Source organism: Euprymna scolopes, chromosome 10 (genome assembly GCF_053919585.1).
Source record: "Euprymna scolopes isolate OS-2025 chromosome 10, ASM5391958v1, whole genome shotgun sequence".
In the NCBI taxonomy this organism is placed as follows: domain Eukaryota; kingdom Metazoa; phylum Mollusca; class Cephalopoda; order Sepiida; family Sepiolidae; genus Euprymna; species Euprymna scolopes.
This window is the reverse complement of record NC_136491.1, coordinates 21,133,448-21,146,749: the sequence shown is the minus strand read 5'-3', so window position 1 is coordinate 21,146,749 and position 13,302 is coordinate 21,133,448. Positions and strand designations below refer to the sequence as shown.

Below are 13,302 nucleotides of genomic sequence, written 5' to 3'. Positions count from 1 at the left end.
GGATAAAAAGAACATTATAAAAATAGATGAAAATATATCTCTTCGGAATCAGTAATTTTAAAACAAATATTATATAAATAAACGAATATATATTTTTTTACTCAGCAGTTTTAGAAAAAAAAGAAACATTATAAAAATAAATGAAAATATTTTTTTTTTCAGAATCAGCAAGTTTAAAAAACAAATATAAAAATAAATGAAAATATATGTGTTTTAATCAGCAGTTGTAGAGTTGGTTGGTTGTTTTTGTTTTACGGCATATCAACCCTTTTCGGATTATTTAATACCGAATCCAAAGATTTTGAAGAATTTTTTTTTAATAGAATATATTTATTGTTTTCACGTCGGTTTCTATTTAACCTATAGTTGGGACCCTAACAGGTACTACCACTCCGGGTCAGAGTAGACCTGGGAGCAATGGTAATTAAAGGGTGGCTCCACACTCCCCAAAGCCCACAAGTTGGGGCCTCACCACTGGATATAGTTTAAGGTCATATCCAGGACCCCCATTGAGGGACTTTTACCCTCTGCAGGGGGGCAGTCGGCGTATTCCAATGCCCCACCGACAGGGCCTCAGCAGTTGTAGAAGAAAAAAAAAAGAAACATTATAAAAATAGATGGAAATATACATTTTTATTTTTCAAAAACAGAAACTTTAGAAAAAACATATTTAAAAAAATAAATGAAAATATATTTGCTCTCCGCTTATATCGGCATTGCTTCCAATCGTCCTGGACTTCTTGCCACTGGTAAGACCCTAAAAAATAGGCAGCTTTTTTCTTATAAAAATGGATTTCGATCAGGAACTCGCATTCAGAGGAGGTTTTAACAATTTAAATTAGAATCTGCTTTTTGTGGATTAAAAACAGCAGAATTCTTTTTAAAAAAAAAAAAAAAAAAGATTTATAAAAGAATCTTGGTTTGGCACAGGATCATCAAAACAGTAGGTACCTCACTTGTCATTGTCTTTTAAAATTCCAAACAGGACAAATTTCAAAAGCATAGAAAATATAAAAGACAAATTATAATGAATAAGAACCAAAAAAATCGTCTTTAAAAATTGCAGTCAGGAAACATTTCAAAAGTATAGAAAATATTAATGGTAAATTATCATGAAAAACAACAAAAAAAATTAATACATCAATTTCAGCAGAAAAGCTGCCACAATAAACAAGATGGCCACCACAAGAAAATTGGAAGCTGCAGTATTTGGAGTTGGTTTAAAAGATGGATTCAAACCAGAAAATGTTCGATTCCATTGGTTATACAATGCATCCTTGGCGCCACTCCACTTGCCATGGCCGACCAATCTGTATTGGTACGGTGTGCAAGAATCGAAGAAGCAATACAAAGCCAGATAGGGATCAACCAGCAACATTTTCCCTGTTCAGAGAAAAGAAGAAAAAGATGAAACAGAATTTGGAAGAGATCAAAACAAGAAAACAAAAATAGAAAAAAAAATTAAAAAGAAGAAAAAAAAGATAAAAAAAAGAAAAGGTTGATTAGAAATTCGATAAATTCTAGTTTTACTTGTAATTATTTCTCTACTGAATCATTTTGCATCATTTTTTGGAATTTATACTAATTTCGAAATACACTTAATAATCATTTCACCTGAAATGTGTTTGTTAAAATAAAAAAAAGAAAAAGAAGGAAAGATTCAACTAGAAATTGAATAACTGTTGCGTCAAGTGTTGTAGTGGAGAACTGCTTTGCATTTCCATTACGTGGGAAAATTTTAAATGTATTTAAAAACAGACTTATACAAAGAATTAACATTTCACGTGTTATAGGGTCGATTATGCATACAAACATAACTTCTATTCAATGCAGTTTCAGTTAATATAAGACATTAACAGTTTAATTTCTGGTTCTGTGCTCAATCCCGATTAGCCTGTTAAAATAAAGGAAACATTCACAGATGTTTGAATATCCGAAAGTTTTTTTGTACTCCTTACTGTAAGTTTGTGAAGTGAGCAAACATTCTTCTTCCAATAAGGTTTGGTGATTTTCTTCTGTGAACGGATGTTTTTTTGTACAAGGGAAGGGGCTTGCAACTCCTCTCTACAGTTGGATGTTAAAATAAAGAGTTTTTTTAGGGGACGAGGAGGTTGGTACTCAGATTTAAAGTCCGTGTTCAAAAATACGCATTTGTAAAAAGGTGGGCTTGTCACTCGAATCCAGGATTAGTGCAAGGGTAATAATTTTTTTATATTAAAAGAATGTGGAGGCAAACTGTTCTAAAGGAAAAGAATGAATAGGGAATTCATTTCACGTTAAAATTATATGCCAAATTGATCCTATCATCAAAATATTAGTTATTTCGTTGTTTTATTTTCTGCTATGATTTTTAGGGTGTTTATACACAATCGCCTACAAAGGTAAATTAAAAAGTTCTGAAAGAACTACAAATCGAACTTTAGTTTTAAGCACAAGTAATGTTTTTCTTTTTTTTTTCTTTTCATTTTTTTTTTTTCAAAATAAGGCTGTGAACGTTGCTTATGACAACCTTTAAGTAATTGTTTCTACAGATTGATATTCTCGTTGATGATCATTTTGCCAATGGAGCTGTCAAATTCTAGGATTTCACTAAAAATGTTTCGGAGAGGGTAATTAAAAACTGCTACAATGAAAATAGAAAGTGACTTACAACTTTAATGCATTAAAAAAGTTAAAAAAATGTTGTGGTATGAAAATTGATTTTTTTTTTTTAATTTTTACTACTCGTCAAATTGAAGTCATATTTTTAAGACAAGAAACATAAAGAAAAAATTTTGAACCCAAACTGATCGGTTTTCAATTTTCATGACGAAACCCAAACTAACCATTATGCATACAAACATAGCTAGAAAAATAAAGAAAAATAGAAAATAAAGACAAACATAAAAATAAAGAGAAATAGAAAAATAAAGACAGACATAACAAGAAAAATAAAGAAAAATGTTTGAACCCAAACTGATCGGTTTTCAATTTTCATGACGAAATTCTTCATAGAAGAGTAGTAGCAAACTTTTAAAAGAATGAGGTGGGGGTGTTCTTAAAAACCTTATGAAGATGGCAGTTTTATGCTGTTAATATATTCATAACTTTATATGCTCTAAACTCCTCAGATATATCACATAGATTATTATTTATAAATGCACGTAAAAAAAGATATTCAGTTTCAACTTAGTGTTTTGATTTTTAAATTTGATTATTTTGATACAACTCTTGGAATCTGTGCTTATTCAAAGTGTTTAATTAATCCATTTGTATTGAGTCACAAATTAAATTTACAAATATAAATATACTCAATAAACTGAAAAAGAAAAATTTGTGTAGAACTTTAATAGACGATCATCTTTTTTACTCTTCTTTTAGTCGTGAATGATTCTTAAGTCAGGATCTAGTGTTCAAGTACGAAATCGGCCAAGACTAAATCAAAGAAGATGTTAGTCCAGTGTTTTTGCTTTTTTACAATAAACAATACATAGTTTACATAATTGGTTTGTGTTTTAGGTCTGTGTTGGATGGAAAACCATAAAAAGGATATTGACAGAAAAACGATTTTCATCATTTATATATAGATTGGCAATGAGGTACTTTAAGCCGCTTATATAATTAATACAAAATTTAAGACACAATTTCTATGAACTTAAGATCAAGTAATGAAGTTTTTTATAATAAAGAAAACAACAGACATGAAACAAGGAATCAAGAATCCAAAGAAAACCCAAGAAGTTGCTGGAATCAATAAATGGAGAAGTAGTCAACCACCTCAGCAGAAATAACCTTCTTAGTGATATGCAATATGGCTTCCGTCCTGCCAGATCTACAGCAGATGTGCTAACGGTTATATTTCATAGGATTAGTGAATCTCTTGACAAAGGCTTCCTTTCTAGGGCAATTGCTCTTGACATATCAAAGGCCTTCGATAAGGTATGATATAAGGGCCTACTTCACAAGATTTCCAGCTATGGTATAACTGGAAATGTTTTCTCAATCATTAAATCATTTCTCTCTGATAGGCTCATAAGAGTAGTGCCTGATGGGCATAAATCAGAGGCCCACAGTATTAATGCTGGAGTCCCTCAGAGGTCCATCCGGGGCCTAACTATCTTCCTGATCTACATCAATGATCTCCCAAAACACATACTTAAATCATTCGTTGACATCTATGCTGATGACACGACCATCTATGGCAACACATCAAAGGCCGTAAATGACAAAGTTCTCTCTGATTCTCTCTCCTCTGATCTCGAGCGCATGGTAGAGGTGGCTGGTTACTTTTAATGCATCTTAAACCAAACTCCTATCCTTACATCATCAACGTTCTGATCCCCATCTGACATCAAGTGAAATGGATGGCTCTTGTCTAGGGAAAGCTCCATGTTTTGACAAGCTTCTGGGCTTTACCTTTACTCCTGACCTGAAATGGAACACGTACATCAAGTCAGTTGCCAAGGTCGCTGGAAAATGGTAGGATCCTTCTACCGCTCCAGAAGATATCTCACTGCTGATGCAATTCTCTATCTATATAAAACCCAAGTACGTCCAAGGATGGAGTACTGCTGCCACATCTGGGCAGGAGCTGGTAAAAACAGTCTATCCTACCTTGACAGAGTACAAAATAGGCTTAGTGGGGAATGCCCTTTTCTCTTCCCTGCAACCTCTCTCCCACAGAAGAAACTTTGCGAGCTTGTCTTTGTTTTATCATTACTTCCATGTAAGTGCTCATCTGAGTTCCAATCTCTTGTTCCCCCTCGCCAATCTTTTACAAAAAACACCCATCTAGCCGAAACCACTATAAAAAATTTTACCCACTCTTTATCTGTGCCAAAACCAAAACGTAGATTCCATGAACAAAGCTTTTTTCTTAGAAATGCACACCTGCCGAACTCTCTTCCGTTTGTCTGTTTCCCACCTGACTACAGGTTGGATGTCTTCAAGTCCAACATAAACAAATTCCTGATGAATTGCCCCCTTAAGTAAGACACTTTATCAAATCTCCAATACTAACATACTGTACATGCAATAACCCTTATCCCCGAGTGGCTTCTGGGCCTTGATAAGTGGTGACCACCTTGTAAAAAAAAAAAAAAAAAGAAATCCACATACAAAGATTTGGTTTGCAGCCGCACAATTGTGCCAATTCATCCATGAATTTGATGAAATCCACTTGGATGTTGTGTCGTAAGCTTTTCACTAATGATTTTGCCATTATTTCTTCCTTCATTTTGATTTCCTGCCACATTTTATCAGCAGACGGCAGAATTATGTCCCCCTGAAACGAACAATTTCACGTTTAAATATAATGAACTCAATACGTTAATCAACTTGCAGATTTTATATTTCAATTAATTTTTAAATAAAGATATTGTCAGTGAGATGGGTTTTTTTTTTATTTTCAGCAAAATTTTCAATATTTAAACAAATTTTGAAAAAATAATTTTTGTAATTTGATTTCTTTGTTTGATGAATAAAGATAGAGAGCTTCCTGGACAATGCCTCGACTTTTCAAACGTGCATACCCGAAGACAGGAATGAGAAATGCTGAAATCCCTTTAAGCCTAATGCTTGATCTCCAGTAAACATCCAGAAGGCGGACCCCCCCACACACACACATACATGCCTTCAACAGAATTTTATACTAAACATTTGTCTATTTCTTATTCAAGAACTTTTTACTTGAAAACTTCTCAACAAACTTTGTTTGTCTGTTTTTTTCAAATTATATTTTACATTTCTGAAAATCGTTAATATATAAACATTTTTTTTTTTTTTTTTTTTTGTTAATTCATGTCTTATCCCCAATATCCTACTCAATATGTTAATCAACTTCAGCAACGCAAGAACCACTGGCGCAGTAGAGTACTGGGAAAAATCAATTGTAAAAGTGATATTCTCCTGAAGATTGAAGGTTCAATCCTTAGTGTGGGCGACCGAAATATACATTTGCGAATTACTTAGGACCTCTATCCAGTCATGGCTGACGGAACAAGAGCATGCTACCCCCGTGAAGTAAATAAAGGGTTCCGCTTGAAATTTCGTCCAAATTCCCGAGTTTGACAGAAACATTCCCGAGTTAGACAAGATACACCTGAAGAAGGTCGGAGCTTATATCGACCGAAACGTTGTGAAAACCACACTCCAGATGAGAACAGTAGTCCGATAAATAATAATACATATAACCAATCCTCATCTCAAAAATTCAGAAACGTAACTTCAGAGTTATGTCAAAATCAGAGTTATGTCCCCCTAATCAGCAAATGGCAGAGTTATGTCCCCTGCAACGAACATTTCATTTTTAAATATAATTAACTCAATATGTTAATCAACTTGCGGATCTTATATTTCAATTAATTTTTTTTTTTTTTTTTTTTTTTTTTTTGATGTTCGTCAGCTTACTTTTGCTTCTTTCTTTTACACTTTTTTATCGTCAAAGTTTTACATCGAGATGCGATTCAGATGAATGCTAAAACACAGATGGTTTAATTGTTTATCCTTTTTCTTTCTTTAGTCAATTTTCTCTTTATCATTTTCTAAAATGTTAAATCAAAGAATTTTCAACCAACGGAATTATTTCCAAACCTAAAAAAAAAAAAAGGTAACACCTATATGCAAATGTCGTAATCCAACGTGAAATTCTACAAGAGTGGTTTGATGGACAAAGAGTTCTTCCTGGACAATGCGACTGCGACACCTGCCTCGACTTTTCAAACGTGCATACCAGAGGAATGGAATTAGTAATGCTGAAATCCCTTTAAGCCTAATGCTTGATCTCTAGTAAACACATGCCATCCAGAAGGCAGACTCTCCCCCCCCCACACACACACATACATGCCTACAACAGAACTTTATACCAAACATTTGTCTATTTCTTATTCAAGAACTTTTTACTTGAAAACTTCAACAAACTTTATTTGTTTTGTTTGTTTGTTTTTTTCAAACTATATTTTACATTTCTGGAAAATCGTTGATAAATAAACATTTTGTTTGTTAATTTATGCTTTATCCTTATACCCCAATGTTCAGTTAGCACTTGCAGACTAGTGATCCATGCATGTTTTTTTATTCCTTTTTTTTATTCATCAATCCAACTACATATTTATTAATTGTTAGTGCCGTTCTTAACATTTTCCAATGACGTAATATCAACAAAATACATAATATGTAGACAAGATCAACGCTACAACAGCGTTTCGGCTCGTAATTTGGTTGGTCATGATTATAGATGAACTGGGATTCTGTAAATTCCAAATATAACAAAAAGATACTTAGTAGGTTTTTTGTATGATTTCCCCCCCCCCCCCCAAAAAAAAACGGTTGGTCTGGAAGGTGTTTTCCTTGTTTAAGAAAGTCAGTTCAGCAGAGGTGAGGTGCTCTTCCCTTTTTTTGTTAATCAAAATTAACTTCCTTCAATATTTGAGAGTTCCTTCCCCTGGAAGTTCTTCTATGAGAGTTTATGTAGAACCTCTTCTCTTAAGTCAGGTGTGCAAAAAGCAACATAAATTATAATAAACTCGCTTATGCAAATTGCCAAGTATTTACTTGAGAGTAATCTCTATCTTCTATCTTTCTATCTATCTTCTATTTCTATCTATCTTCTTCTATCTATCTATATAAATAAAATGAACTCATTTTTTCACGTCTGATTTTGACATTAATAGGATTAAAAATCAAGATATTTCATGCAAATATAATATGCACAAACGGCAGAACAATATCTGAGGTGTGTTATAGGCTTATTATTTCTCAAATTCCTCGATAATCTTAGATTTCTATACTTTTTCTGCTGAGAAGTCACGGCCAAAATCGGTTAAGATCAATGGAAGTGGTAAAATATTTTCTCTCTAATAAATTCTTCCTCCCCCTGCCACCACTTAACACCGTTTGGGGATCGTTCACAAGGAACAGTTGAGAAGAGAACCCCGGTTTGGCTTCGTAGTTCTTTCATGTGAAGTTATTTAAAATCACTAAACTGAGCTGCAGGGCTCTGTGGCGTAGTGGTTAGCGTGCTGGACGATTCACATTATATTTTCACGTTCGCGCCGACCTACCGTAGTCGGTTTTTTTTTTTTTTTTTTTTCCTAAACAACTGGAATGGACTTTTCTTGGTGGCCGAACTGTTAATGTTGCAGATGTTTTTTTTTTGTTTTTTTTTCACACTTTATTTTCCTACTTTTACTCATGACTCCGGGTTTGATCCTTCCTACTTACCTACCATAACATTTTTTAAAACTCCCACCCCCGTCCCGGAAACAAACACTCGGGCAACGCCGGGTACCCCCGCTAGTATAAAATAAAAGTCCAATATCCAACATAATAAATAAACAGTTAAAAAGGAATACATCTTACCTTGAAAACACGTGCTGCAACTCGACATTGAAGTTCTGATACTGGCATGATGGCTGCCAGTGGTTGGACAAGACCAATGACGGCTAGTGTGTTCTTTTTATTGTCAGGTGGAAACATATATTTATAAAATTGAACTTTGTTATTTTGGATATCAAACACAGATTTGGGGATGAATGGAAACTTAGTTTGATAGCCCGTGGCTAAGACAATCACATCTGCATCCACATAGCTTCCATCAACAAAGTAGACACCCTTTTCACTGATCTCTTTGATGTCTGGTTTGATCCGAACACGTCCTGAGATAATCTTATAGGGCAGGTCATCATTCAATGTTGAATGCTGGCAACTGAAAGAATTCTTTGGCTTGATCCCATAAAGGGCATGATCAAAACGTTGATTCAATTGGTGTTCAGTATACCACTCAAGAAGCGATAAAGGCAGCAAACTTTCAAGTGTTTTCATGGATCTTTTTGCAAAAGCCATATCAATTGGAACACCCTTTTTAAAGAGACGGTTCATGATCCAAGCACCTCTTCGAGTGCTAAGATAAACCTGAAACGAAATATATTCACAAGATTTGTCTGTGGCCATCAAAAACAACATAGAAGTTAAATAGTGTATCTAAAATCTCTTATTGAAACTTTATTAAAACTTTTATCTTTGTCTTTTTCCCCCTTCTCCATTTTCCTCCCTCTCCCCACTATTTCTCCTTTGTATGTAACACATCTTTCATTGAAACTTTATTAAAAATTTTATCTCTATCTTCCCTTCTCCATTTTCCTCCCTCTCCTCACTATTTCTCCTTTGTATTTCTCTCTCTTATTTTAATGCAGTGAAAAAAAACATAATGAAATTCTTTATTGCAGGCAATTTCATCGGCACCCACTTTCACAATAATACTAAGAGAAATTATGTTAATAATGAAAATAGTCCAAAGAGATTTAAATGTAATACTGTAATTGACAGTTATTGCTCCCAGACAAGCAAATAGAATAACAGATTCTGTTACCTCCCTCACTTAACAAATATAATAAAGTAATGTTAATACTTTTATTGCTCCCGAATGGAATCATTTTAAAAAAATTAACTGCAAAATAATTGAAAAATTAATAAAAATGAAAAAATGTAAAAATTGAAATAAAGGTCATGAAAGATAAGCAGGATAAAAAATAAATGAAAAAAATAGAGTAAAAAATGAAGTAAAAACCAATAAAAGAAATAAATGAAAAACTTAATGAAAAAAATGAATAAAAATTAAAGAAAAAATGAATGAAAAAAAATAAATTGAAGAATTGTTAGGGAGAGGGTCTGTGCGATCAAGGAAACAATAAGTCAATCCCAGAAAAGATTACCTATAATAGTGTTACGAAGCTGTATCCAGGCAAACAAAAGAACACATTGGGAAATCCCGGGATTTAAAACGACCTATATCCATGACGTCAATCGGTCAGGAAAGCTAACCGATATTAAATGGGTCAGATCAAAACCAGCAAAAGTGCAATAAACAAATGCTAGCGGAAATAAGGTTAACAGGTCAATCAACAGAAACTATGACCCAGAGAGTTGCAAACACTAAACAAACTGGCGAGAAAATGGTCAACAGGTCAAAGTGATATAAATAAAAAGAGCAGAAAGACACAAGCGAGAAAACAGGTTGACACAGAGTTCTGCGACCCTAAACCCTAGCCTTCCACTGTGAAGATGATATCACTGTTACTTTTGAAGTGTAAATTGTAAATAAACCAAATCTGTATTATAAACAATAAAGTGTCTCGTATTCATTTTAAAACGAAATAACTGTTTATTTATACAACCAAGACGATCATCGCCTGACAACCAGAGATAATTTGTAGTTGCAGGCACAAGAGAAAGTTCAAATACGGAAATACAAATAACCCCGCTGTAAGAACACCGCCAGACAGGGGCTAATATCTAGCACTTCTAATGTTAACAATGCAGAAACTTAGCACCCTCCCTTGCTGTTCCTTGCCCCAAGCAAACGGCTAACACCCTAAATAATAATAATATTATTATTATTATTATTATTATTATTATTATTATTATTATTTCTTTATTTTTTTATTTTTTATTTATTTTTTATTTTTTTAATTAAAAATTTTTTTTTTCCTCTGCAATCGACACAAAGACTTTTTCCCCTGCTGCAATCGCCACAAAGACTTTAATCTTTTAATATAAACTATTAGCACACTCTCTGAATATATAACGCTTATATAACATTAATACAGCAAACCCACCTTGAATCACTTTTCCCTGGCAAGTTCAAACTAACGCTACAACTATTTTACTGACAGTTTCTCAGTTTCTCTCTAAGCAAATCTTATCTCGCAAACTCTAACACTTCACACTGCTTATTAAACTGCACCCCAATTAGCAATTAGCATCAGTTTTAGCAAGATTATGTCCTCATCAATTTAAAGCCAAAGCTTAATGTAAATTAACATAGAACCCCCCCTCTTCCCCGGGCCTCAAACCTCAAACCAAAATAAGAACCCTTCCACTTACAACTCCCCCACCTCACAAATCTAACTAATTTAAACTCCTCCATAATATAAAATCAACACATATAAATTCATGCAATTAAAATAATAATAATAACCCATTCAATCCAGAAATAATTATATTTAAATTTACTAAAAATACTTTACGATAAAGGCAACCGACCCCCATTTCCTCAAAATCCCCTCCGTCATGAATACCCACATACTCACATCTCCCATCTAAATCTCATGACTCATGAAATCAGTTAAGGTCGATCTAACCACACTGCTTAGAGTATTCTTTCTACCTCCTCCCACACAGCTATTTTGTCGCTACTACTAACTTACTCTGACCTTCATTCGAATTGAAACCAGCTGAATGCGCTCACTTCTGGCTACTTCGACACAGTTATTGAACCCGGACCAATTCTGCTGCTCCATACACAAAAGACAAATAAGAATTACATTTTATCAACACTAACTAAGGAACACCCATGGAACCATATAACAAAGAATATACAAGACAAACACGGAAATACCAACACCACCCTTGAAGATAACTAAACCCAATCTCCTCATCATCTTTTATAGGACAGAGGTAATGTCTCCTTCCCCCACATCTTTATACAAGTTATAAGACAACTCACCGAAATGCTACACAGGAAGAACCTTTTCTCGCTTATAAACGAGCATATATGTATTCTGTTGTTTATATCTTGTTTATTCATAAATAACATAGATCACTGGTCATTGCAGTCGGAAAATTCAGGACTATATTGTTGACTTTTGCAGACATTTTCTGTCATGGAGATTTGTATCCTCCGGGGTATTGTCTACCGAACTCTCTTCTTTGCTGACTAATCCCATATATATATATATATATATATATATATATATATATATATATATATATATATATATATATATATATATATATATATAATCGAGATAAGACACTGATTAGAAATCAGATGAAAGATCCAGATAGGTATTACTTGAAGTAATACTTTCAAGGCGATCCTAACCAAAAGGGAGAAGCTCAATATTTAAGCATAGAGCAATATATAAGTTTAGTGGTTATATTTAAATTCTGAAAAAAAACAACAACACAAAGACACATATATTCGAATTAAGAATTTACTTGTACTCCTTCCGGTAATTGACTACCCAGGTTGTATCAAATTACCTTTTCCTATAATTATATCCATATAATTATCATTCACCACTTAAAAAATTATTTTCAACATTTGTGCTGAAAAGCAAAATAAGTGCCTATTCACAACTGAACATTTTGCTAACCGCATTTCATTTCCTCTGATGATGTGAGCCCTTTATTGAAAATCCATGGATTAAGGAAATCTACATAACCCCTTCTATATATTCCTTTTGTCAAACAATAAATTCTTAATTCGAATATATGTGTCTATATGTTGTTTTTTCAGAAATATTTTAAATATAACCACTAAACTTATATATATATATATATACTAGCAGGGGTTACCCGGCGTTGCCTGGGTGATCGGCCCCCTTCCCACTCTGAGGGGTAACAAAAAAAGTCACCCCTCTGGATTTACATGCTTGGTGCCGGCCTCCCCCATTCAGGGAGAGATAATCCCCAACCCCACCTTCAGGGAGGAGGGTGCCTGGAGGCTTCTCCCCCCCCCCCTCCAAAGTCACCTCCTCCTGGCCTCTTCGCCCCCCCCCCACCCTTGGGGGGGGACACCGGCTCCCTCCTTTGGGGGGAGAAACTGCAAAGCTCCACCCTTTCGGGTGAGAAAATGCCAGGCTTCCCATTTTGGTGGGGGGATGGTGGCGTGGCCTTCGTTATAAAGATGGCTGGCCAGCTGAAAAAATGACGTCATCGCCGAGGTCCCAACAAGCAAGATATGTGGAACTCTTAGACTGTCAATAATGAACAGTAATTTTTACAGACAGCGTTACAAAACTTCAAAATTGGATTGAAATAAAGAACACGATGATTTATACTGAAACTCATCTAATATTAATAATAAAAAAATAATAAAAAAACACAAGTTGTTTGTTTAAGTATTATAAGCAATTGAATATTTCGTTGTATTATAGATTTTAAAGATTAGAATGCGTTCTTTAATTACTTATAAATTACATTTTAAAAAAGTGAAGGAACACGATTTGATTTGTAGTAAACTTGAAGTTTATTTAATATAATTAAATGAAAATTATGCATGTAAGATTATGAATATTTGAAGCAGAACACAAGCAAAACATTTGATATGGGTTAAGACAATAAACAAATATTAAAATTAAACTATTTTTTTAATCAAAATGAATTTTTTTAAATCAAAATAAATGTTTTTTAATCGAAATGAACAATATTTTTTTAAAATCAAAATGAATATTTTTTTAATCAAAATGAATATTTTTCAATGGGTTTGTATTACTGTACACATAGATTCGAAAAAGTTGTCAAAAAACAAACATATAACAA

The 13,302-nt window shown here is 33.6% G+C and overlaps 1 protein-coding gene across 1 annotated transcript in view; it reads right to left on the bottom strand.

Moving 5' to 3' along the window:
- Positions 1-616: 616 nt before the first annotated feature.
- LOC145285851 (flavin-containing monooxygenase 5-like) overlaps positions 617-13,302 on the bottom strand; it is a 24,470-nt gene continuing 11,784 nt past the window's right edge. The window contains exons 3-5 of the mRNA XM_080134291.1: positions 8,338-8,889; positions 5,098-5,263; positions 617-1,383 (exon numbers count right to left, since the gene is read on the bottom strand). Of these exons, the coding sequence (XP_079990417.1) occupies positions 1,133-1,383; positions 5,098-5,263; positions 8,338-8,889 (969 nt within the window). The 3' untranslated portion in view covers positions 617-1,132. The remainder of the gene's footprint in view (positions 1,384-5,097; positions 5,264-8,337; positions 8,890-13,302) is intronic.